At 42.1% G+C, this 27,837-nt stretch overlaps 1 protein-coding gene across 6 annotated transcripts in view; it reads right to left on the reverse strand.

Annotated features, from left to right (window-relative positions):
- Positions 1-27,837, reverse strand: part of SLC4A11 (solute carrier family 4 member 11) — a 177,604-nt gene that overhangs the window by 141,121 nt on the left and 8,646 nt on the right. For 5 of the 6 annotated variants that reach the window (XR_007773012.1, XM_050943352.1, XM_050943354.1 and 2 more), the window contains exon 2: positions 10,242-10,292. Coding sequence is in view for 5 of the 6 variants with exons in the window: in XM_050943352.1 (XP_050799309.1) it covers positions 10,242-10,292 (51 nt within the window). In the remaining variant the exon portion in view is untranslated. Of the gene's footprint in view, positions 1-10,241; positions 10,293-26,185; positions 26,576-27,837 lie in introns of those variants that run through there. The other variant, XM_050943355.1, reaches the window with a different exon arrangement.

Consider the following 27,837-nt stretch of genomic DNA (forward strand, 5'->3'; position numbering starts at 1 on the left):
ACTGAAAATCATGCTTTGAAAGTCAGTGGGAGTTATGCACCTAATTGTCCTCTATGCCTTTGAAAAATGACAGCCTTAAATTCTCACTGTGAGAGGTTCTCGTAACAAGACTACTCTCATCAGTAATTGCTTCATTTTACATGCCAGCCTATCTGAGATATGTGCTGCTAGACCATAGTTCATTTAATGAGATCGCATTTCAATATAAAGTCCTCAAAAAGCAGGTGTACAAAGCGCAAGTAGAGAAAACACTGTATGATCCACTTTGTAGACATCAACAGTTGGGACTACAAGTGTGTGAACTACACTATAGCACAAGCAATTTAAGAGCTGTCTAATGTGACCAGGTCTATTATTGCCATCAGCGTATTGGGCACAATTCTAAACATTAACTGGAGCAGGCAAATGGCACAGAACGGAGAACAGCATTTCAAATGATCAGTCATTTCTCCTTGTAGCAAGATTTAGATGTTGCACTGCACTGAGAACACACATGCTGAGTAAAGACAGATTTTTGTGACCCTATATTTAAAAACTGACATCTTGTTTACATATGCAACTTTCTCCCTAGAAATAACATTTTGGGGGGGGGGGTGAAGAGGAGAAACTGGGAGACAAAATAATTGATAAACTGTAAAACTTATGTTGTCAACATCTACACAGGAGCTGTAAAATTATGGTTGTTTTCAGGTGGCATTCGCATGACTCAGTATGCGAACGCCATGAATATTTAGGCCAATTATTGAAAAATGCCTTTCAAGTTACACTTTACCCTCAAGCATTCCAAGCAATGTACATTTTACAAATTTAACCCTGCTAACAAAAAGAAAGAATTTAACAGCACTGTGTATATAAGCACTTGTGTTCAACTTTATCCTCACACACAACTATTTCAAATTTGATGACAATATATATCTCCAGATCAGCGGCACAGCTATGGGCACCCGCATGGCCCCGCAATATGCCAATATTTTTATGGCCGACCTGGAACAACGCTTCCTCAACTCTCGTCCACTCACGCCCCTTCTCTACCTACGCTACATTGATGACATCTTCATCATCTGGACCCATGGGAAGGAGTCTCTGGAAAAATTCCACCATGATTTCAACAGCTTCCACCCCACCATCAACCTCAGCCTGGACCAGTCTACACGGGAGGTCCACTTCCTAGACACCACGGTGCAAATAAGTGATGGTCACATTACCACCACCCTATACCGAAAACCTACTGACCGCTATGCCTACCTTCATGCCTCCAGCTTCCATCCCGGGCACATCACACGATCCATTGTCTACAGCCAAGCACTGAGGTACAACTGCATCTGCTCTAACCCCTCAAACAGAGACCAACACCTACAAAATCTCCACCAAGCATTCTCAAAACTACAATACCCACATGAGGAAATAAGGAAACAGATCAACAGAGCCAGACGTGTACCCAAAAGCCTCCTACTGTAAGACAAACCCAAGAAAGAAACCAGCAGGACTCCACTGGCCATCACATACAGTCCCCAGCTAAAACCTCTCCAACGCATCATCAGGGACCTACAACCCATCCTGGACAATGATCCCACACTGTCACAGGCCTTGGGTGGCAGACCAGTCCTCGCTCACAGGCAACCTGCCAACCTGAAACATATTCTCACCAGTAACTGCACACCGCACCATAGTAACTCTAGCTCAGGAACCAATCCATGCAACAAACCTCGATGCCAACTCTACCCACATATCTACACCAGCAACACCATCACAGGACCTAGCCAGATCAGCCACACCATCACCGGTTCATTCAACTGCTCGTCCACCAATGTCATATACGCCATTATATGCCAGCAATGCCCCTCTGCTATGTACATCGGTCAAACTGGACAGTCGCTACGGAAAAGGATAAACGGACACAAATCAGATATTAGGAATGGCAATATACAAAAAACCTGTAGGAGAACACTTCAACCTCCCTGGCCACACTATAGCAGACCTTAAGGTGGCCATCCTGCAGCAAAAAAACTTCAGGACCAGACTTCAAAGAGAAACTGCTGAGCTTCAGTTCATCTGCAAATTTGACACCATCAGCTCAGGATTAAACAAAGACTGTGAATGGCTTGCCAATTACAATTACAGTTTCTCCTCCCTTGGTTTTCACACCTCAGCTGCTAGAACAGGGCCTCATCCTCCTTGATTGAACTACCTCATTATCTCTAGCTTGCCTGCATATATATACCTTCCCCTGGAAATTTCCACTACATGCATTTGACGAAGTGGGTATTCACCCACGAAAGCTCATGCTCCAGAACGTCTGTTAGTCTATCAGGTGCCACAGGACTCTTTGCTGTGTTCAAGTAGCAACTCAAGCTCGATGATGCCCACTCTGATCATTTCACTGCAAGTCTCATGATACATGGCGTTTTTCTTATGACACCAGCTCCTGCATTCATGCAATTACATCAGAATTTCAGTGTTTTGGGTTTTTAAAAAAAAAAAAAAAAAACTTGCAGCCCTCGTGGTTGGGAGAAAAAGCTTGAAGAAATGGAAATGCTAGAAACTCAAAAACCAGATGACAATACAATACTTTTGGGGTTGTTCTTGAGCCACTCGTGATTTTGGGATGCCCGGATAATTTCTGAACACTTGTGGCTGGCAATATTGAAAGTTACTGATACAACACTTGCATTGTTACGTTTCAGATTGCTTTTTACATTTGCTTCTAAGCAGACAGCATGGACTGCAAAATACTGGGTAGTCCCTCTGCTGATTTGGCAAACTAGCCTTTGTGGTACCGTGGCCAAATATTAAAGTAGCAGTATCAACTCTGTTCTTATTTTAATTTAACAGCCCAGACTGGTTTTTCCCCTAAAATAAGGATGGTTTCTCTCCAACATCACTACTTGGGATGTGTTTTATCATAGATTCCAATTCATTAAAACAAACAAAAAACCACTGGGCTTATTTTTATGGTTTCAAACTGTAAACCTCACACATGCTGATCAGTTCAGTTAGGCTACAGCACAATTTCTATTAGTATAATAATACTAACAGAAATTGGTTGATAATAAAAAGGACTACCCTGAACCAAATTCATTACAATATGAAAATGTTGTGAAGCATGTTTCTGCCCACATGGGCAGATCCCTATTATTCTCACATGACAGCTGTGTTAAAACAGAGGTAAGGTTCAAAGTACACATCAATAACTTTAATAGGGATGCTAACTTTCCAGGATTGTCCTGGAATTTCCAGGGATTAAAGATAAATCTTTAATTAAAGATTCTGTCATGTGATGAAGTCTCCAGGAATTTGTCCAACCAAAGTGGGCAACCCTAATAATTTAAAGATAAAACACATTAAAAAGGGAAGTTGTAATTACTGTATCCTAAAACCAAGCATTGTTAATCCAGGGAATTCAGAGTTAAAGTTACACTCAAAATCCAAACGTTATAAAAAAGTTAAGAAATGCATAGGTAAAAGGTATCTAAATGAGCTTAACTTTGCCCCATAGTGATGCCAACCATGATCACATGGTTAAAGACATTTTAGTGTTTAGGGTCTCAGATTACATTAAACTGATTTTTAAAGACACAGTTCTCTTGCTACTCCATATTTTCCCCCTTCTTGTCACTCAGGACAAAAAAGGAAAAAAGATTGACAGATGCTGAACTGCTTAAAGGGCCCAATTTTTAATTAATTTTTAGCTCAGAGTAATTAACAGATTTCCTTGTAAATGCTCAGAAAATTTGTTCTTTGTTTGGAGAATGCTGTAAGTTCAGGGAGACGACACTATATTTTTCATACAAAACAGAAAAGAATGAATCCCTGGTTTTAAGTGCCAAACGGAATTCAACTTTACCTATGGAGTGTCATGTCCTGCATCTCCACACTGAAAACGGGATTACAAAAATATGCAGGCGCAGTATTGCCTCCAACTTTCTGCTTTGTTAATATTAGTAGGAGAATAATCAAAGGATGTTACAGATAGGGAAGAATTTACTTTATACATATGTTACCAATTCCCTCTATTTTGTATTCATCACATTCCAGAATAAGTTTGTAAAAAAAAAACAAAAACAAAAAACCCTCTCTCTCTCTCTCACACACACACACACACACACACACACACACACACACTTACTTAAAATGCCATCATTACATTTAATATGCACACTTACATATAACCCACTTGCTTGAAAACAAGGGTAATGCAGAAGAGCAATTTCTGAGTCAAAATTATCACCACAGGAACCCAAAGCATGGATAAGAGGCTTTTTTCTTCAAGGCAGGGTGATCAAAACTGTACATTTGTATCCTACTTCCAGCTGCAGACATACAGGTAAATTAAAAAAAAAATCCTCTCAGTCATTTCCAGTTTAAACAAAGTCTGCAAAATTGTCAGGAAGATTTACCAAATCAAGCTACAGATTGTACTCACCGCACCCTTTGTCATGATAATGGAGGATAATGAAAAATACTTCTGGCATTCTACCCAGCAGCCATAAAGAAAAATGTTATTTTTCCAGCTGACTTCCCGCAGAAAGTAGACTTAAAATATTAAAGCAGTATGGGGGAGATTAATACAAGTTATAAAAAACGTTAATGATTGTGTTTACAACTACATCTGCTGATCTTAAAAGGACAAACGTTAAAACTTTGCTTTACTAGAATGTTAAGCTTTTACTTAGCTCCATGGGTCGAGACCTTCCCTAGCAGCTCTGTCCCAATTTAACTTCTTAGCAAATTAAATCATAACAAACCCCTAACAGGTAACTATGCTATATGGATCTCTGAATTGGGGAAGCCCTTTAGACAACTTCAGTGTTGAGTTAAATAAGAAGCATTTCACTTCCATTTCAGGGCTCTCTTCGCTCCAGAGGTAATGGGCTATGTCTGCCAATCCCCAAGACCCATAGCCACTTGGGAAAAATGGAAAAGATAGTTAGGAAAGGCACTATTTCCCCATGGGTTTGAAGATCACTATTTTAACACAGAGACTTATGAGATACTGTCTTGGGATGAATGTTTTTTCTTTACTACTGTACAGCCATGATTTCCAACCTTATTGCAGTGGGGCGGGGGGGTTGTCATAAAATAAGCCAAATGGAAATGCAAAGTTTTCCCTACTGCCTTAATAATAATTTATAACAGATTTGAAAAAAAACTGATATGCTACTACAAAAGAAATAAGCCTTATCTGAATAGTATTCTGTTATACAGCTAGTTGCCTAAGAAATCTTGTAATTAAGCTGAGTAATCAATGGGTGGTGGGTTGTTGTTTTTTTTGTTGGTTTGCTTGTTTTAAACACAGCAGTGTGCCAGGTTCCAGCTCTGTACTACAAGGAGCTAAATTAGAAACTTTCCTTTTAATTTATAGCTATCTTAGCAATAGGCCCTAGAAATAAAAATCTGCAGCAAGACACGCAAGCTGATTTCTGGCTTGTCATCAGCAGTTGTGGTGCATTTGCGGCTGGCAAACAGACGTTGTACCTGGAAAATCCAATTCCCATTGTGAAAAGATTCAGTATAGCATTTAGATTAATTTCATGGTTAGATAAAACTAATTTTTTTTAAAAAAGCAAAACCATGACACACATTCCAAATTTAAATACAAAACCAAAAACACAACAACAAATAGATAAAATATGTCCAAAGATCCCCAGCCAGGAAAGTCCCTCCAGCAGAATTGCAATTTATTGTGCCAGCAAAACCAATTAATAAATCAGCAGAGCAAACAATAAGATTCACTCTGGAAGGTGAAAGTTGTGTTGTAGTATTTGCTGACCCAGCTTTAAAACAATGCACAGTTTCAGTTATTCCATAGAATGTTAGGGTTCCTTCTTTTAGGATTTATCACCCCTCATAATTAAAACAAGATTCTCTTCAGATAAAATGAAGATGCAGTGCCAGCACATGTTGCCTGATCATTTAAAAAGTTAATTATGTTGGCAAATAGAATTAGTATTAGTAGAATATAATTGTGTTAGAACTAATCCGCTTACAGTTAAAGTTTAGGTATCTGTATCCCTTTTAACAATGAGCAGAACTAGAAGGTTCCACTAGGAAAAAAGACAACTAGCTTAATGAGTTATTCTGAACACTGCGTGCAGAGCTGCATTTCATCAAGATTCTAATTATCTTCAGATTTGGACTTAGTCTTTACAATCACTCGAACAGACATTTAAAATTGCCAGGAAGGACTCTAATTGACATGAAATCTCATTCAGGATACCAACTGGTCAACTCAGAAACACAATCTGTATCAAACACTGTTGCTATTTGCCAGATCTGGGGAAGGCGGGGGGAATAATACTGACACCTATGGCAAAAAAAGGAAAGGAAAAGAAAAAAGACAATGCAACAGCAGCGATAAATAAACAACCACCCAAATAAGTTAAGTATCTTCCTTGCTGGTAAAAGATTTTTATTCATGTCTCTTAAATCTGCTCAGTTTGGTATACAAGTCAAAACACAATGTTACTGCTAAATACCAGCAAACTGTACTTCAAGAAAATTGGAATTTATTACTCATCTTGCCAGCTTGCGCTCGACTCTGTAAAGCTACTTGTTAAAACTTTTAAAGAATATTTTATCCTTGTTTCTCATGCACACACCCCAACTTAATCCCAGGTCTCGGCGGTAGTTTTCTTTGAAATTCTCTCAGTCGACATGCAGGACCACAGAATGTACAAATCTCAATGTGTGCATGAAGGATGAGTTCAAAAGTACTAAACAGGAGCAGATGGCTATAAAAGTGATAAAAGGTGTTAGAGATATTATTGGGAGTTGGCAATATCGAAGACCCAAAGGAAGAATCTGTTAGAAAGTATTATTCTTCCCGTGGTCAAGGCCTATAGATCCAAGCATCGAGCCAAGCAAAATTAGGGTTTCAACTCAGTGGAGCTAACAGTTGCTGTACCACTAGAAATAAAGAATATCAGTGTTTTCATTTAAAAAAAAATGAAAACCTAGAAGGGAAGAGCAGAAATATTTGGCTTGGCAAGAGGGACTATTAGTTTCTCAGATCAGTATCTTAAAGATGAGGCGAGATAAACCATAAGCCAACGAGATATTGTTATCCCTAATTAAAAGACAATGCTGAAGGGCTCGGGAACGGGGAAGGAAAAGACTGCAATTATACTTCGAGATACTATCAACAGATCATTCCAGGATGGAGATAACAATTTGTGTTCCAGCTCATGGTTATGAAATCTAAGTAACAAAAAACATGAATGCCGGAGTATTGCCCCAGTACAGCGCAACAAAAAGGTCCTTAACGTATTGAAAGTAGTAAAGGAAGTTGCTGGTACAACAATGGGCAACTTTAGCTATCTCAGGATTAACTGGTTGAGTGACACATTGGGGCATGGTTTGGAGAAGCAAGTTAAATGATAAGCCTGCTTTACAAAGCCATTTATATTAAATGGAAGGGTGACTCACTTTAGAGGGAGGAAGTGGACTTAGGAATTTAAATATGGCTTCCTCTAAATTGAGCTGTAGTTCAGACTCTGCCTGCATTTCTGGGCAAGTCATTTAACTTGTCTTTACACCTGTTTCCCCAACCATGAAAGGGGGCTAAGAAATCTTTCCTCCCTCAGAGGGTGATGAGAAGAGACACAGTATGGTAAAGTAATATCCGTAATTAGACCAACTTCAGCTGGTGGAAGGGCAAGTTTCTGAGCTTCACAGAGCTGTTCCTCAGGCCTGGGGACAAGAACAAGAGCGCATTAACTAAATAGAAGGTAGGTCAGATTATTAAGCATAAGGGGTTCACACACCAGGTGATGCAAAGATTAATGCTTGTAAAACTCTAGATAAGTGCTATAATGATTATTATTCCTAAATTCTGTGCAGGAGGTTCTCTGTGACCACATCACAATTAACGCAGATAAGGTGATTCATCTAGGATTAGCAGCAAATGTGAACTTTTAAAAAAGGTCAGATTTTATAACTTTAAGGCTAGGAGAAGGAAAATGACTAACAGGAGGTTTAAGGACGAAGTAACAAAAAAATCCACCTTTACAATTATAAATCAGCCTGGATGCAATATAATAAGAGCATTGTATTTAAAGAGCCACCTACAATCAAAACCAGAGAAACCTAATAATGGAAAAGAGGAGTCTGCATGATTAGCTCAAGTCCTTTGGTTTCTTAGAGCTACATCCCATATGCATGGAGAAGATTAGTTAACAGTGTAGTGCAAAAAGAACGGTCAGGACACAGTGTGCTCAAGGTGACCATGGGCCATCTGGAGAACAAAATGCCGGAAGCCTGCCTCCAGCTCTTGAAGATTGCTGAAGGCAGCAGGTGAACTAAAAAGCTCTGGGGTCTTAACAAAATCCCAGAAAAAAGTCTCTCTGTTTTTGGCATCTGGAGAAAGAGGCTAAGGGCCCTTGGCATCTGTTGCCACTGCTGGATGCTGAATGCCCTGAAAGGGGACGTACTGCTGGCACTGGGGAAGGTACTCTTCCTTTTCTTTCCATGAGGTGAAACGCTCACCTCTGCCTCCCCTCCTGCTGCCACCCACATCCAGCTAGGATGGAGGCTGACGAGGCAGACCTCAGCCTGGGCCTGCAGAGGCCCTTGGGCCCCAGGCACAGACCCTGCAGGGTGGGAACAGCGACACTCGCGTGGGCTGAGCTTGGCCAGGCCAGCATGAGAGTCCCTCAGGCTCTGTTCCGGGGCCTTCAAGTGGCTGACGCCCGCTCCCAGCGTGGCCAATATGCCAATGGCCCTTTTCAGGCAGGTTGGCACCAGCTGCCTGGGGCTCAAGGGAGGAGCAGGCCCCAGTTCAGTACCTCAGGAGATGCTCGGTTTAGCCACAAAAGGACCCACACACTGGCAGGTAATAGCTCCCATCCATAGGGCCCCCACAAAGCCACTCAGGCTGGGGGCACTCATCCCCCTTGCAGAGGGGGCGATGGGCTCCTTCCCATTGGCAGAATTGGGGGAGGGAGGATTGCTGAATCCAGGAGCCCCCAGCACAGCCCCACATCTCCAGTCCCGCATCGAGCCCTAAGCATTCTGTATCCCCAGCCCATGGCAGCCTGTACCCTCCACCTGGCCCTACGTGTCCGCCCTTCCCTGCATCTTTCCAGAGGAGCTCCTAGCTGTTGGGCTCCTAGCCCGTGTGGGGGCAGCACCTTGAGAGCCCAGACATGATGGAATTGAAGCACCGGCTGCAAGGCGAGTCCGGGGGGCAGCAGGGCCCACCGGGGAGGGGTGAGGGACAGCAGGTGGGGGCTGGATACTGACACAAAGCTGGGCAGGTCCCTGTGCTTGAGGCTGAAGCCCCAGCAAGCTCTTGTGGTGCTACCAAGAGCAACTCCAAGCCACGCGGCGTCTGAGCTGCGACCGCCATCTTACCTGCCCTGGTAGTGGGAAGCATCTGGGGAGGGGGTAGGAGTGCTTCCCCACCAGCCTGGCTGTGGGCCATTTCCTGCTCCTCAGAGCCCTGGCTTGTGGCCATCAAGCTCTGCTGGGCAACCCTGCCAGCCGCATCCATTGCCGTCGCCACTACCGATGGAGGGACCCAGGGTGGAAAGCTCATCTGGTGTGGAAACAGCAGGCGCATGCAGGCCTCTCAGCTAGCTCTGAGCTAGTGCTGGTTTCCCTGAGCAGGGCACCAGTTGCTCCAGGCCTCAGCTGCTATAAGACCACCCAGATGGGGGGCAAAGCCCCAGTATCTTCTCCCAGGGGAGCTTGACCCCAGCCTGAGCAGCCCTACAATAGGAGGTGGTAGCCCCAGAGAGCTGGACGGCTGTGTGTGGGGAGGTGGTCACAACATACAGGGAGTCTAGTGTCCCAGAAATCTACCACCCTAGGCAGCTGCCTAGTTTGCCTATAGAGAGAGTGACCCCCGGATACTGACCATGCTGTATCTGGCATATCAAGGAGGAGGAGAACACCCTGAAACAAAACAAGACAAGGAACCACCCAAGACAGGGACATGCACGGAAAATCTGAAGATACTGATATTCAAAGCAGTAAGGCATTAACATCTATGGGACTTGATTGTACAGACTATTTGTAGCACTAGAATTATGCAACATTCCTTTCATCCATACAAATCTGGGTTCAAACCCAGTTTAGGTTATATGTGAAATGGATTTGATATGCCATCTGTTGCAGATGATTTTCAAAATCAACCTACTGGTAGTTATTTTTCCCACTGATACAGCTAGGTCACTACGGTAGTTTCTTTTATATACAATATAACATACAACAAAATGAGTAGAAAATAAAATTATACTTGCCAGTCTCTTCAAAAAAATACCCATTTCTGGACATCGCTGCCGGAGGACTTTCTAAAAAAAGAAAAAAAGGGGAGGGGAGGGGAGAAAAAAAAAAAAGAGAGATTAAGTCCAAGTGTGAGAACCATAACGAATCTGAATACTTGGGTTTAACAGCTTAGCTCAGGGGTCTCAAACTCAAATGACCAGAAGGGCCACATGAGAACTAGTACATTGGCTCGAGGGCCGCATTTACTGACACCTCCCCACTGCCACCATTGGCCCCGCCCCCACTCCACCCCTTCCATGAGGCCCCGCCCTTGCCCCACCTCTTCCCACCCCTTCCCTGAAATCCCCATCCCACTCCACCCCCTCCCTGCCCATGGGGGGGCAGGCGGGATGTGGGGTGCGGTAGGGGGCTTAGGGCAGGGAGTTGGGGTGCAGGAGGGGTGAGGGGTGCAGCAGGGGGTCAGGGTGTGCAGGGTGCGGCAGGGGGTTGGAGTGCAGGAGTTTAGGGCAGGGGGTCATGGTACAGCAGAGGGCTCAAGGCAGCGGGTCTTGGTGCAGCAGGGGGCTCAGGGCAGGGGGTTGGGGTGCAGGAGGGGTGCAGGGGTTTAGGGCAGGGGGTCGTGGTACAGCAGAGGGCTCAAGGCAGCGGGTCTTGGTGCAGCAGGGGGCTCAGGGCAGTGGGTTGGGGTGCAGGAGGGCTTCAGGGGGCAGGCTACAGCCCCACATGCACCAGGGGCAGGGCAGGCTCCCTGCCCACCAGCCCACCTGCCCTGCCCCCGCGCCGCTCCGGGAAGCCGACAGAACCTGAGGAAGGAGGGGCACAGGGGTGTGTGTGGCTGTTGCTTCAAGCACCACCCCCAGCAGGTCCCATTGGCCGCGATTCCCCATTCCCAGCCAATAGGAGCTGCTGGGGGCAGTGCTTGAAGCAACAGCCCCCGGTGCGCGTCGGGTCGGAGCCACTCTAGGTAAAACGTTGGGGAAGGGCGAGGAGCTTGCAGGCCGCAGAAAATATCCCCGCGTGTTTGAGACCCCTGGCTTAGCTCATCATCATAAATGCTCTCAGACAGATGGAAAAAGAAAGTTATTACAGACATTAAATGATTTATTCTGGTACTGACAAGTTTAACCTTTTGTTTATTGACTTTAACATTTCCCAGAATGTTCAATACCGTCACCATCTCCTGCAAAAAGCATTAAAAAAAAAAAAAAAAAAAAAACCCACAACTCATGCTTCAGCTGTCCTGTGTGTGTTTAGTGCTTCCAGCAGAAGATACTACATTAGTCAACATCTGCACAAGCCTGATTACATTGCCGTGACACGTCAGATCTGAAGGACCACATGGGTGCAAGTATTAACACAAAAGTCTGCTAAGGGATGATCCTATTAAAAAGAGTAAATAATGGCATCCAGACAGTATGTACCAAATATGGCCCCGTGTGCTTGGATAATTAATTCTAACAAGACCTTCACTTAAATGAGAGCTTGATTTTACAATCCATTCTGCTCCTTTTAAAGGAACGATCAGGGCACCTGAACTAGAACTTTCTCCCGCATGACAAAAAAAAACACGCTCTTGTCTTCTCCTGCCCACAGACCGACCCTGGATATAGCAGACAGATACCATTTGTTCCAACAGTGTCCCAAAAAAGAGGCAATGTCACACTCACATGCAAACAACTGGGAAACTGAACTCATGTCAGGAACAGGCCCCTGCGTACCCGTGCTTAAAAACAGTTGACTTGCCACTATAGCTAGGTTTAACTCAGTATCAGCAGTTACACAAAGTATGATTGACACTTGGCAGACACAGGACAAAAGGGTTTAACAGCCAGCTGAAATGTGCCTCATCAGTTCTGAATGATGATGTGGGCCAGCTGCCTACACTTAGAGATGCATGTGTAAATCCAGCATTTGGGCCAAGTTGAATTTTTAAACCCACCCTAAACAATCCAGATTGCTGGTTTAGGAGAGGGCAACAGCTTTCTCAAAAGGCGAAAGCAGGACACATGCAGGAGCCCTGCCACGCTCCAGGACCCCGTCCCCTACCCCTCCTCTTCCCTGCCGAGACCTTGCCCTCTGGCCCAGCCGGAAGCCAGAGCTGGGCCATGGTAAGAGCTGCACTGCCCAGGATGCTGTGGGGAGCCCCAGACCCTCCCACCTGCTCACTTCAGCTCTTCCCCCCGCCCCAGAAGAGACTGGCAGGACCCCTGAGCCTTACACAGGCATAGGGAGGTGCTGCAGGGAATCCAGGACAAATGCTGTCCCAGAGTTATTCAGCCCAGGACCGGGACTTGAACTCTGCATTTTAGGACTGTCCTGCCCAATTTGGGATAGGTGGTCACCCTAGTTTGGGACCACTGAGGACCTTCTTTATACCAGGAACTGGACAAGGTGTAACCCTTCTTCAGTTCAACTCACCATAAAAAGTGTGGGAATGGAGCTCTAAATACTCATGAATACATTAAAACATTCACCTGAACACTTCACATAGCAGCCACATGCAGTATTTGAGGGACAAATTCACTGGTTTGTAAACAGTGGTGTAAGTGGCAGAAGGGCATAACCTGCAGTGATCTGGCATTCATCAGATGTGCAAAACAAGGACCAGAGACAGAAATGTGGGCCTATAGCTATTAAAGATGGTATAAAACAACATGAAGCAGGCCTCTTTAATTTACAGTATAGGATCCTGGTACTTCATTTTCCTGCTACAAATACCCTACCCATTACCCTTCTCCCACAACCTACATGGAACAGAGGTTACACTCATTTTGCACAGTTAGGGCCAAATCTGCTGCTGGCATAACTCCATTTGACATAAGCTGAGTTACGCCAGCAGAGACTCTGGCATTTTGGGTACAAATTATGTTATTTCGCTGCTTATAGTCATTTTTTAACCTACTTACATCCAGCTTGTAACTTCACCCCATCAGTCACTGCCAAATGTGTCTCAGAGACTTCCACTTGGCTGCATTTGCTCCAAGTGTTTATACACTTGGGGCTATTTAAAGAACACAAATTAAAAAGAATGAACCCGGACACCAGCCCAGGACAAAGCAGAAATAACCGTGTGCTTCCCCAAGAGGGAGAGTGAGGAGTAAGAGAAACGATTGGGCTGCTGGACAAGCAATGAACCACGGTCCAAATATGCCCCCCCCCCCCCAAAAAAAAAAAGAGTCAGTTGTTTTATCTAGCTGGGAGGGAATGGGAAAATATGATTGTTATGTTAATGACAGAAGGGTCCATTTTTAAAGGCACGGTCAAGCACCGAGAGCAATCAATCAATAGGCACTTCTTTTCAGTTGCTGTGTACATACATTAAAAAACAGATCAAGTTAAAAAATGAGATATCCTGATGGAAGAGCCACAAAATAGACCAGGGATGGTCAATAGGCGGAATACCAGCCAAATCCAGACTGCCAGACGCTTTTGAATGGACCCAAAACATTTTTTCCCCATCATCATCATCTCTGGAGTCGGGACCTTGACAATACCTTGACCAAGAAAACTGGACCTTGACAGAAAAAAAAAAATAAAACTAACTATCCCCGGCCTAGACTCTCAATTTATAATGAGTAAGAAGTCCACATATCAAGGGTCTGATGGAATTGACCAAAAAAAAAACAAAAAAGCAAAAAAAAAAAAAACAAACACCACCACCACACCACTCTTGTGCATCATAGTGTTTTTGTTTACACAAAAACAGGTCACAGGTGCTTTCATAACATTTTGAAATCATAAATCAGAGTGAAATAAGGGGCTCTTCTCTGCTTCAACTCTATAGTCTCCTCCACATCCTATTTATTATATTTCCATTGCATTCCTGAACTAACATGGTTATCTTCTGATGGCCAATGTAATAATACAAATATATTAATCTGCATTTATTTTAACCAAAGCCTATACTTATTATAAAAATGTGTGTGTATATTAGAAAGACAAGGCGAGTGAGATTATAGTATCTTATTGGACCAACTTCTGTTGGTGAGAGACAAGCTTTTGAGCCACACAGAGCTCTTCTTCAGGTCTGGGAAAGGCGCTTCCCGGTGTCACAGCAAAATGCAAGGTGGAACAGATTGTTTAGCATAAGTAGTTACATTGTAAGGGACCATTCAAGGTCGAGGGGCCTGTTAACACCTCTGCAGCTATAGGACAAAAGAGGGGGTTAGGGCTTGTCTACAGTGGCAATTTACAGCCCTGCAACTTTCTGGCTCAAGGGAGTGAAAAAACACCCCCCCCCCATGCACAGCAAGTTTCAGCGCTGTAAAGCGCCAGTGTAGACAGTGCCCCAGCGCTGAGAGATATGCCCCTCGTGGAGGTGGGTGTTAAAGCTGGGAGAGCTTTAGCATTGCCAATGTAGACTATGATGACCAGATGTCCCAATTTTACAGGGACAGTCCTGATATTTGGGGCTTTTTCTTATATAGGCTCCTATTACCCCCTACCTTCTGTTCCCATTTTTCACACTTGCTGTCTGGTCACCCTAGTGTAGACTAGCCCGTAGTGTGTTACAGATTGTTGTAATAAGCCATAAATTCAGTGTGTCTGTTCAGTCCATTATTTTTAGTGCCTAGCAGAGTAAGGAGTTTGTATACTTCATATATATAAAACATGATGAATGAAAGGAGTTCAAAGACTGTTGCATTCTATATTAAAAGTGCCTCATATCTGCAGCATCCCTCCTGGGCTGTGATTTTATCATAACTTAAGTAGCATTGTGGCCTGATCACTACTTGGATGGGAAACAAAAGGGACAAGCCAGGGCACTGCCATAAGGAGCAGTGTTTCATTAGGTGGCACTATTGCCCTTGAGTAAATAACGAACCAATGCTCAAGCATGTTGCCTAGGGGACAGTTATGCTGGAAATGCTGTTTTTCAGATGAGTCATAAAACCAAGGTTTTAACCTGGTAATTAAAGGTCCAGTGGTATGTTTTGAAAAAGTAGGGTGTTAACCCTGGAATGTCTTGGCTGAATTCCAACTCCGGTAATTGCATTCTCATTACGTAAGTTGTCCTACGGTTTCAATTGGGTAAAGTCTTAAAACTATTGCATAGCAATGGACAGCTATTACCATACACACAGAATTGGCTGAACTTATTACTTTGTATCCCAATAGGTTTGGAATATGCTTTAGGAGCCTGTGAGATAAACATGTTTACATACGTGTTGATTATAGGCCCAGTCCCGCACAAAATGTATGCATGGGACTACTTGTGCTTACATTTAAGCATGTACATAAATGTTTGCAGAACTAGGGCCCATCTCTTTTCTCTATCATCCAGCGGATCAATACATTTTCAGCATAATCTTACTTCCTAAACGCATTTTGTATCTAATAAATATTTAAAAAATTCTGTTTAAGATGGAACACAAAAGTATGGTCTCTTTACATTATATTGGAACATACGTCTATGGATAGTTTGTATCTAGAACCTTACATGTTTACCACACTTTTTTATACAATATACGGCAAAGCAATGACTCAGACGGAACAGATCTATCTACAAGTATTTGCAGGGTGTAAACAGTGGAGAGAGAACAGTTATTTAGGGTGGCACAAGAAATGGAAAGGTTCTGGCAAAGTATCAGAATAATCTTCAAAGGGTAATGATGGCAGCACCATCACTTCAAAATGTTTAAATCTTGACAATGAAACACTAGCCAGTTATACTGTAGGGAACAGTCCCACAATGCCCCTCTCATGTCACCCTCTAATACACCAAAGAGCCAGCAGTATCTTATGAAAAATATTGAACCTGTGACTTAAAACAAATCTGCTCATAGATGTTTTCTCTGTTTTTCCCTTTTATTCTTTGCTACTAAGGGTACAGGCAAGGAGAGTCCATCTGTGTCTCCTGCTTGAACCTCAGCTGAAGGTAAAAATCTCTACTTGTACATCATAGTCCTATAAGTAGACATCAGTTGTGACACAGCTGCAGAAAGACTGATTACAGGTGGGGATAGAAGTAGCGGAAGCAGATGAATCAGGAAGCAAGAGCTCCTGTTTTATGCAAATATTTTAAATCATACGGTAACAAAATCCAAAGTTTACAGGAAAGTAACAGTATGCAGTGTTGTAGTTGTGTTGGTCCCAGGATATCAGAGAGACAAAGTAGTAATGCGTTTCATGGGACCAACCTCTGTTGGTGAGAGAAAGCTTTCAAGCTTACACAGAGCTCTTTTTCAGGTCTGTAACTGAACTGTTATGTTCTCCCTTAAGGTGTCCACAGTTTTGTATCAGCTTGTTTGAGATCAGTTATCAATAGAAAGGTTCACATTGCATTCATGGAAATGAATGAGCTCTGCTGGAGGGATTGGTTTTAGCACTACAGTTTGCCATCATTTTCTTGCTGTTGTGCCTTCAAACGTTTAAAAAAAATCCATCAAATCTACTATGTATTAATTCTTACCATTTTCCTGAAAATAACAACAAAATCCACACAGAATCAAGTATCCAGTATAAGCCCCAGTTTGATATTAAAGGAGCAGAATCCTGTACATAAAACAACCCCAGTAAAAAAAGAGAGGATGCGCTATGAAGAGATTCAAGTTCAAACAAAGCAATTAACAATTCCATAGTAAATGAAGATCTTTCTACTCTAAATGCTTAGCAAAATTGTTTTTGTTGGCACATTTTAATGCTTAGGACTTTAAAACCCTATAAGCAAAGAAAATAATTAATGATCTATTTCGTACGGCACCCATCCCACCAATGAACCCAGCTTTCCTACCCTCTGCATTCATTTCTTCTACAAAGTGTCTTTGAACCTTTTTTTATGCCACCACCCTAAAACACAATAAAGGAGTTAATAGTATTCAATCTCCTACCTTTATCTTTATTCACCAAACTATGGGTCAACTCCTAGCCCCACTGAAGTTTTTGGGAGTTTTTTGATTCATGTAGGGCTAGGACTTCACGCTACACATACATAAATCCCTAAGCCACATATTCTTCTTACGACAGTGGTCCTCCTTTACCCCCATTCCTTCCCTACTCATTGCCAATCTTGAATCTAAAATTTAGGTTATAAACTCAGTAGAAAAACCCCATCTGTGTAGCAAGTAGCATAGTGCTATAAAATGAGAGATTAGATCAGAGACAAAAAAGAGAGATACATACAGTGATCCATAAAGAAAAGTGGTTTCAAGGACATTAAAAAAAAACAAACTCTAAACTACCTTGCCCACTTCAGTTTTACAGACAAGGACTTTGCAAGCAACATAGTAAATTCAGTATTTAGGAAAGACAATATCAATAGAAAAAAAAATTTTTCTTCCTCCAACATAGTTAAATGTGTAGATTATTCTAGCTGCTCTAGGAAGAAACAATTATGTTTTTGGCTTCTTTGCTCACTAAAGGAAAATACTACCTTCCTCCTATTTAGTTGCCAACAAAACCCTAGTAATCACGCTAGAACTTTTTGGCAAATTAATGTGTTTTTCAAATCTTTTCATCAGTCAAAAGCATGCATAACCAACTCTTCTTGCTCCCTAGAGAGTATCTATTTAAATTAGGATTATTTAGAAAATGGTGAAGTCTTATGATTTCCTTGCTTTTTAAAGCTTTAAAAAAAAAAAAGATTTTAATATATATTCAGTTCACAGTTTGTTATGGCCCTCTAATCAAAAGCTGCAAATGGTAAATGTTAATATCCATTCTGTAGATTTAGAAGATACACGTTCAGAAAAACAACCGCCCTTTGACTTTAAGCCATTTCAATGACTCAGACGTAATGTACAAAGTTTAAAGAATGTGATGGTTCAATTCCTGACACTGCCGGTCAGGTAGGAAATTCTAACTTATGTCGCTGTTTAGGATTTTTGGTCTCAGAAACAAAAACAGAAAAGCCCACAATGAAGATGAATAGGCCAATCCCAGCAGAGAGAGATCAGGACAATAATATTTGTACTTCCTGATTTCTTACATTTTTACATCTGGATCTAGCAACAAAATGAAAAAGACAAAATATCCATTATGCCATCTTCCATTATTAAATTCCTTGGGGAGATGTGTCCTAGCAATTCCTTTAATAACCAGTTTTAACTTTCTTGTTATCAAGGTTAGTAATAAGCTCTCTTGAGCCATGCAATATTACTAGATTACAAATAAAAACATTCTCTGGATACTTTCAAAAAAAAATTGAAATAAAATGTTCTGCTGCTGGCATCTTCTGAGGCAACAGCTTTCCTACAACCCAAGCATCTTGTTTGATGTAAAACATAATTCTCTGTCTAATCGATTGCCAGCATGCACCCTTCCATGTTAAAGAAAGCAACGTGCAAAATTTACTGCAGACTTCTTACATCTGCTCAATACTGAAAGTTTTTCCCATACATTTTGCTAATGATATATCACGTTTCCTCATTTTTAGAAATGAAAGAATTGCTTTCTTAAGAAGAAACAAGACTAGGGCTACACACAAATTTGAAACAGGATGTCTGCATGCCAAATGTTTTTAGATATATATTTATATATCTTCATTGGTGGCATCTCCAACCTGCCTGCACTAGAACATACAGAATAGCCAGATACATGCTTTTTTTGTACCACAAAAATACCCTTCAAAAGCCATTAAATCATCTTAAATTGCTTCACATCATTAAAATTAACAGACGGTAGCAGTTAGCTTTGACCAAGGATTTTTTAATATCAGATCTCCTAGAAAACTCGCTCTTTGGCAAACTGCCTCCAAGATAAGATGGTTGGGTCTCTGATGATTAGATCACTGAATCCCATCATCATGAGCAACTTTAAAAAAAACAACAACCAACCAAGTCAAAACAAAAAAGGAACCTCTGCTAAAATATGCAGATTCCTTGAATGTCTGAGGCTTTGTGGTAACCTTGACAAAAGCTTCAACTTTAATTGGGGAACATTTCAGCCTAAATTTTCAGAAGTTAAGATACCCAAAAATCAGTAATAAGTTTTTAGCTATTCTGCTTGACACACCTTAGAAAGGGGCCTCATTTTTACACAGAAAATGCACAGTAATTTTTGAAAACACAGGGCCATTCGGCTTAAAAGCGCTAGTCACTTACTGAAGTACACAGCTTCATCAGTAAGCCAGCTATTGAAGAATGTATGCTGTGCTTGAGGACGGGCAGTCACCCTAGCTGGTTGAGGCTGTTGGGCATGGTGATTGCCTTCCATTCAGGCAAAAATGAGGAAACAATTAAATGCCCCTTTGTTTAGGGGCAGCTGTAACTATGGGAAACCACCACCCAAGGACTAGCCCACATGGCAAGCCTGGCCAGTGGCTCCACTATGCAATCCCAGGGTTTTTCCAGGGGTCTGATAATAAATAGAGGGGGACAAAAGACTGATTTCATTTGCAGCTGTATGCGTGGGAGAGATGCAGAAGAAGCACCAAAGCTGAGGAAACAGCAGCAGAGACCCAAGGAGACAGCCAGAGCAAGCCCTGGGAGCAAGACCCTAAGCAAGAAGCCTACAAAGAGCTTTTAGGGCAGAGTCCTAGATGTAAGAGTTTTGGAACTGTGAGCAAAGAAAACGTCCCCTGATTGATTCATACTATGTTCAAGAAAACAGGACTAATAATTCCTACTTATTTACCAAGGATGTGTACACACAAAATACCTGACTATCAATTTCTCCACCTAAATGGAAACAATCTGCAAGACCCCAAACACTGGCTAACTACTTGGGTCAACATGGTAACAGCACAGTAGCACTGTTTACTTCAGTGCAAGAGAGGCTGGATACATGTCGGTGAAACACTATTTTCAGGCTCTTGACCAGCATCAGAGCACTATCCTGTACTGAAAATACTTGCCGCAACCTGCAGCAAGGGAGGTTTAGGTTGGACATTAGGAAAATCTTGCTAACTGTCAGGGTGGTTAAGCACTGGAATAAGTTGCCTAGGGAGGTTGTGGAATTTCCATCACTGAAGTTAAGAGCAGGTTGGAGAGACACCTGTCAGGGATGGTCTAGATAATACTTAGTCCCGCCATGAGTGCAGGGGACCGGACTAGGGGACCTCGAGGTCCGTTCCAGTCCTATGATTCATTTTTGCTGATTTCTTGAGTCAGCAACAGTTAATGTCTAAGAAATATTTCAAAACTACAGTTTACCTTAAAATACTGCGCCACTCAAACTGTCAACACAGCTCATGTATCTTATATATTTGACTATAATGTGCATCTGATTTAGATTGTGAACCACTGGTGCAAGGACTACATCCTCTGCATCTGTAGACAGGCAACACACTACCAACAATATCTGTCTATAACATACATCTCTCTAAATATATGTATGCATTTCCGTCTCTGTAGAGATAACTACATATATACATTCTACAATATCCACAAAAATTGTCCAAAAATTCACAGGCTATACTTAGGTACAAAGACAAAATCCTACAAGTCTTGCATTCTAATGTACATAGTTACCTTACAACTAAAATGATTGACAAACACAAGTCACACACACACACACACACCAGCAACAAGCAATACCAGATTTCAAAATTGGGCAGCTCTCTCATATTACACTTCCTCATTCCTCACAAATTAAGAGTTGGGCTTGGTTAGTACTTGGATGGGAGCCCTCCAAGAAACACTCAGGTACTACCATAAGCTGTGTTAATCACTCAGAGGTAGGACTCTTCCTCTGAGACTGTCTCTTCACTGACAAGAGGTTTTTTTGTTGTTGTTGTTGTTATTGTTTTAAACACTATGCGACAACAAACATGGGACAATTACCACTTGCTAAAAATCACTGGGGACAAGGCACTTGTTTACTAAGAAGTCACAGGCGAGGTCAACACTCTACTTCCTGCTGGACCTCATCTTGCGGTAAAACTGAACTGCTTTGTCTCCACTGTGTTTTTGCAGCAAGTTCTCATGTGCATTAGTTATCCTGTCCTAAAAGCCAACCTTCTGTCAGCAAAGACAGGACTCAAGTCAGTATCGAACCACAATATGTTGTGAGAGGGTGATGTGCTGATGGAGGTGCAGTCTTTTAGAAGAGAGACGAAACAGCATTCCTGATCCCTGCTGCTCCTCAAATACCTTATGGCATTCTTTGAAACAGTACATTCTACCTACCCAAATTCCTCGTGCAGTTTCAACTGGATAGTCTGGTCTTCATTTTGTGTCCTAAACAGTTTGGTGCTGTGCATTGTTCATCAGCTGCAATACATTTAGTAGGAGAAATGTATTGACGCAACTCACTGAGTCTGTTCAGGCTTCTAGAAAACACATGCTCCTACTTGGCATGCAAGGAGGCTTCCAGCATGCATTAGGATGGTAGTTTCCACCCCACTCCTAAAATAACATTACATCATCTCATTAGCAACATCATTCCCGTGATAGTAACATGGTACCTACTCGTTAGGTGTTCTATTTCAGAGGTGGCTCATTTCAGTGAGTGATCCGTACGCAGATGCAAATAGCATCTGCCCGTTAATTCTGGAAAGTGTTTTGAGATTATTTTGTTATACGGAGGAGGGAGAAAAAATTGTTCTCGTTAACCTCTTAGGCTAGGACAAGAAGCAATGGGCTTAAACTGCAGCAAGGGAGGTTTAGGTTGGACATTCGGAACAACTTCCTAACTGTCAGGGTGGTTAAACACTGGAATAAATTGCCTAGGGAGGTTGTAGAATCGCGTTATTGGAAAAAATTAAGAGCAAGTAAAATAAATAAAATAAAATAAAATGAAATGAAATAAAAAATCACCTGCCAGGGGGGGTCTAGATAATACTTAGGGCAGGTCTACGTTACAGGGTTATGTTGACATAGATTATGCAACTCCAGCTACATGAATAACGTAGATAGACTTGATGTAGCTTATGTTGACTTATTGCGATGCCTACACCGTGCTGGGCCAATGGGAGCCACCATCAACTTACCTTACGCTTCTCGTTCCGGTGGAACGAGAGTTAACGGGAAAGCGATCTGTGGTCAGTTTAACGGGTCTTTGATAGACCTGCTAAATCGACCTCCAGTGGATCGATCACTGCAGCGTTGATCCCCGGTAAGCATAGATATACCCTTAGTCTTGTCTCAAGGGCAACGAACTGGACCAGATGGTCTCTCAAAGTCCCTTTCCAGTCTTATAATTCTATGAAAGAGTTGCATAGTGCGATTTATATACAAGGTAGTATAGGCATCTTAGCCTTATTTTAAAGCCGGGAGTGTATTTACATTTACCAATTAAGTGACAGCCAAAGCATGGACCAAAAAGAACTTTGATTTTAGAATAGCCCAATCCAACATGACAAGTAATTACAGCATTTGATCCTTCTGTGAATCATAGATGTGTTTGGATTTACGTGCATCTTTCACTTGCCTCTGAATCAACGGCCTCTTGGAACCACAGGCTGCCAGATACAAGTGAAGGGCACTCCTTAAGCTTTTTTAACTTGCACCTAGGGCCAGCACAGCTCCCTTCCCTAGAATAAGGAGCACACAAAGGTTGAGGAGAGGAATGGAAAGCCACCTTAGCCCTCCCCCCATGAGTCCTGCCCAGAGCAGTGTTCATGTACACTCAGGGACAATGGAAGCTCCCTGAAAGTGAGGGGGCCAACAGCACCTGAACCATGGCCACGCCCTTGTACCACCCCTTTTCCCTGAGGCCACACCCCCACAACACCTCTCTCCCTCCCCTCACCCTTTTGGCAGGTAAAAAGTGATGGGGCCATGGCAAGAACTGGGCCTATTACTGAAAACCAAACAGACATTTCAATAAATCTTGGGCACTTTTAAATAGAATACCTGGGCAGCCATAACTACATACATTTAATATGTTCTCTAGCCTTTTCCTTAGGGGTTTTTCCCCCCTTAATGTAAAATACTCCTCATTGTTCTTAATGGGCTCCAATCTCATAGTGAACCCACCCAATACAGAATGCACCTACATCCAGCATTTGCAGGAGAGACCTCCTACACCTATAACTAGAAAGATCTAAACAGCTTCTGAGGTTTCAGTGAGTCTCAGCACAATCCGCTCCAATTTCACAGGCTAGCCCAGAAAGTGCACTACAAAAGCAGTGCCCATAACCATAATCATCGTGTATCACAGTTACATCCTTGACCCAAAGTCTACCACATGAATACAGGGGAAAAGTTTTTTTGTTTGTTTGTTTGTTTGTTTTTACAGCCTATTGGACATTAACTATTAGACTGGGGATTCTATTCAAAGCGTATGTTCAGTGTTCTTTTTAAAATCCCCCATTTCCACTGCAAGAAGAAAAAGGCTGTTCTTAAATCTTAATCAATTGTGGACACTCTTCTAGTAAGGGGGAAATCCTAACCCATAGGAGTGGGGCAGTGGGAGGGGGAGATCTGATTTTCACAACTGCTGGCTGTGGAGAGAAAAAACATATTGAAATAATGCATCAGGCAACCTCCTCACAAACTGTGCAATCACAAGCAAACATGCATCCACACACAAACACGGGGATCAGTCTTGTCTGGTATCAAAGCATTCTCCTTACTGTTCCTTGTAGAGTTTTTTTGCTAGACTGCCCCCTTAGTAGTAATAAAACCACTTAACAAAAGGTCACTGTCTGTAGTAATGACAGTGCTACCCCAGCCTTCAGAACAAAGCAAAAAGGCTGTGTTGATAGATTTTCTCCAAAAGCACCAGACTGCCCAAGCTGAGTCATCAAGTTAACCCACTGGACAGCTCAATATGCAAGGGTGCCTCCCAGAGGTGATTACAAAACTACTCCCTTTTTAGAATCAGATCTGTGCAGCTGCTTAATTAGCAGAATACTTTCTACTCTTTTCTTTTAAAAAAAAATAAATACAAATTCACTCTTGGCCAGCATTCCTCTACAGGTGTCACGTAGGAGTGACGGGTCCCACCATAGCAAGAGGAACTATGGCACTGCCACACTTCCTGCACTTCTTACAACAGTTACAGTCCAGCACAACTGCATGGGGTTTACACACAATAGGTGCTTTTATTAGCTGATCAGGAAAAAGAAGAGGAGCCAGGGAACAACGACCACTCAGGATTTGGCTGACGCACAGATAAAAGCTTTGGCCCATTTACTTTCCTCGGAATGAAAGGAAAAGAAAGTGCTGCTATCCAGTACCATTTCATTAGATCCTCAAAACATAGTCACGGTCTACTGGGATCTGCGGCTTGAATTCCAGACAATGCTACATGTGAAGGGTGGGAAAAACCCAATCATCAGAGATACAACAATCTGACAAGACCCAGGCGTTCTCCAAGTTAAGGCTCTTCACTTCAGGTGGAATTTCCAACAGTACTTAAGTGACTTAGGAGCACGGTGCCACTGAAAGTCCCTCTTTCATCCAGTGACTGTACTTACAGAGGCCTATCAATCTCGTAATGGTATTTTAACTTTATGGAGGAAAAAAAAAAACTGACTTTGTTTGGGCATTTTGGGTCCTTCAAGTATAATATCCAACTTCTGGCAGTATTCTATACAGTTTTGTCATTGCATGCTGGCATTTTATCAACAGGCCTTTTTTCACATTAGAGACCACCATGGGCAGAGTGCACTACTGTTACTATGCAGGACCCAGTGCAAGTGCTTACCAGCTCCAAACAATCCGGTATGAGTCAAATCTCAGAGACAGTCTCCGTGAAGTCATTCTGTATAACTCTCCTTTTGTATTTATGAGTATTGTGAAAACAGTGGTGCAAGACAGCTAAAACTGTTGTCTGATTTAATTTTAAATAAAATATGGGCCTTGAAGTCCCCATCTTGGACACTCGGAATAGAAGAGTTTGTAAAACAACAGTCACCCAAGGTAGTAAGATTTTTGGTGTGTGTCTGAGCCCACATAATGTGTTAATAAGAAATACTCATAATTAAAGGTTTTTATTTTAAGAAAAACAAAAAGCCAAAACAAAAAAAGGGAGATGAATACCAAAAGGCGTTTCCATCTCGAACTGTGGCTGGACAAATTTTATTGCAACTTATATTCTGCAAGCCAAAAAAAAACCCATCTGGTCTGAAGCTGTGGCCAACTAAAATTCACACTGAACTCAAAGTGACCAGTCTGTAGCCCACATAAAACAAGTTTTATAACGGAAACACTGAAAGGATCAAAACTAGAGCAGCATTGCTAAGTGCTGACAGAATCACCCGACTAGCTGACCAAAGTACCTTCAGCCCTGCTTCAGAACAAAAAAAAAAAAAAAAGACAAATATTACAGCATGTGGAAAGGCAGAATTTCTCCTTGCCCATAAAAGTGAAAGTAGCCTATGGAAGCAAACAAGACAGCCTCAGCACATTAAAAAAAAAAATTACAAACCAGAGAAATGGGAAAATTAATAGTAACCAACAAACTAGGCAGGCTAACAAACAAAACCAAGCCATACAGCAGAATTTCTATATCCTGACATACCATGAACCTCCATGAAGCAGCAGCAAAAACAACCAAAATATAGTGGAAAGAGAAGGACGCCTGATATTCAGGTAAAGGAATGTCATTAGACTAACAATATTCATTCCTGGTCTGTTAATTTATTTAAGTTCATCAAGATCAGTTACATGGCCACCGTAGCAGGGATGTTGTACCAGCATCTCATCTTAGACAGATATATGAAAATTATATATTTTCTTTTTTTTTTTTTACATTTCGCAATATGTAAAGGACAGATTGTTACAATGTTTTAGCATACTAGTTTTTTAAAAAGACAGAACATATCTCCTTGCTCGTATCTCCCCATGCAATTTCTGTAACTGTTTTCTGGATACATACAGTAAACTGATGTCTAATTAGAATCAAAAAAGGTATTCTGCATCCCTAAACACACAGGCATCTAGAATACGAGAAACAAGCAACAGATTTCATTACCAAGCAGCAAAACCCATGGAAACACAAGAAGTATTGTCTTACTTAGCTTTTTAATCGACCAGACAGATTACTTGATTTCTAAAATTTCCTGGTTAAATCCATCACCCAGCAACAACAGTGCCTCTATGTAAGCTACGATTTTTTTAGACTAACTTACCTGCACTACTACTTTAATGAAAGATGCTGCTAAATTGCAAACAGCTTTAGATCTTGTTTGTTGCTTTCCCTAAAGCTTTCAATAAGCTTGAACACTTGTTTCCTAATGCCACTTATGTTCAGGTGGCACGAGAGGCAATGGCCTGTGGTTCCTCAGTGGCTCCAATATTAATGAATCCAGTCCATCTTTCTCCCTCACTTCCAATTGGAGTGTAGCACATGGGTGGAGTGAAAGGATGACCCATTCGATTCCAGAGGTATATACTCCACTTCGGCTTTCAGAGAGATTACTGTTTGCAGAAGTAAAACAACTAGGGAATGAAGATACTGGAGATCCAGTAGCTAATTAAGTCAAAGCAATCTACATTCGATGGCTGGTTCAGCTATCCTAAACTTGGAATCTCTCTCCTGCAGCCACTGAGGTTTACTGTCTCTCAGAGCTATTTGCTTCTGGAAAAATAGAACAATTCAATTAAAGTGACCCTGCACTTCCGAGCTAATGCTTTTTGATGAATACCATATCGAGAAAGCTAGTGCTCCTCCTTAAGAAACCTGGTAGCATTCAGGCACCAACTGAAGTGAGGAGCTACTGTACCTTACAGACAGAAGTACAAAGATGACAATAAAAGGATGTGAAGATGTAGGAAAAGGAGGAAAAACTGCTGCCAAAAGGTAGATCGAGCAGAGATCTCTTAAAGCCACAGCCACTGTATCTAACTGTGTTCTTTGCCTGATGTTTTGTAACCTACAGTCTTCTAGTAAATTGCTGCAAGGAGTCTAGCCTTCTTATGCATAGAAAGCAATACATACAGTTATATGAATACACAAACTCAAACAAATCAGAAACTCTTGGATGCAGAGAGGCTATTGACAGTACACAGGGGGTTAATGGACAGAGAGTACAGTTAAGACAGAATTTTGTGATGTCCATTAGGAAATGTCCTATGATAACTAAAATTCATTTCATATAGTCAAAGGCTGTTTACCACTGAGAAACAATTTTGCAAAAAATATTTAATTTAGATTTGTTTCTAGCTCAGGATTAATTCTGTTAGCAGGTGCTCAGATAATGAAACAATGGGGCCACATACTGTAGTTGGGGGTATTTAGTATTTGTGTCTCAACAGAAGTCAGGGTTTGTTCGAGATTTCACTCTAGGACCAGATCCTCCAGAACTACTAGAGATCTGCTGTAGAGAGACAGGAAGAGAATACACGTCTTCTCTAGTCAGGCTTGCTTTTGCACTGGCTGTTTACCTAGAGGCAGCCGCACTTCTGAAACCAACTCCAGGTTCAAGTGAAAGCCACAGACCCCGGCGACCCACATGCAAGTCCCTCCTGTACAGGTCCTTCCTGGGCACTATACCACATGTAAATGAACAAATACAAAATTATTTTTTTTTGTAAACAAGATTAACCAACAGTACTGCCCAGTATCAGAGGGGTAGCCGTGTTAGTCTGGATCTGTAAAAGCAGCAAAGAATCCTGTGGCACCTTATAGACTAACAGACGTTTTGGAGCATGAGCTTTCGTGGGTGAATACCCACTTCCTCAGATGCATGTAGTGGAAATTTCCAGGGGCAGGTATATATATGCAGGCAAGCTAGAGATAATGAGGTTAGTTCAATCAGGGAGGACGAGGCCCTGTTCTGGC

This window comes from Gopherus flavomarginatus, chromosome 3 (genome assembly GCF_025201925.1).
Source record: "Gopherus flavomarginatus isolate rGopFla2 chromosome 3, rGopFla2.mat.asm, whole genome shotgun sequence".
Taxonomy (NCBI): Eukaryota; Metazoa; Chordata; order Testudines; family Testudinidae; genus Gopherus; species Gopherus flavomarginatus.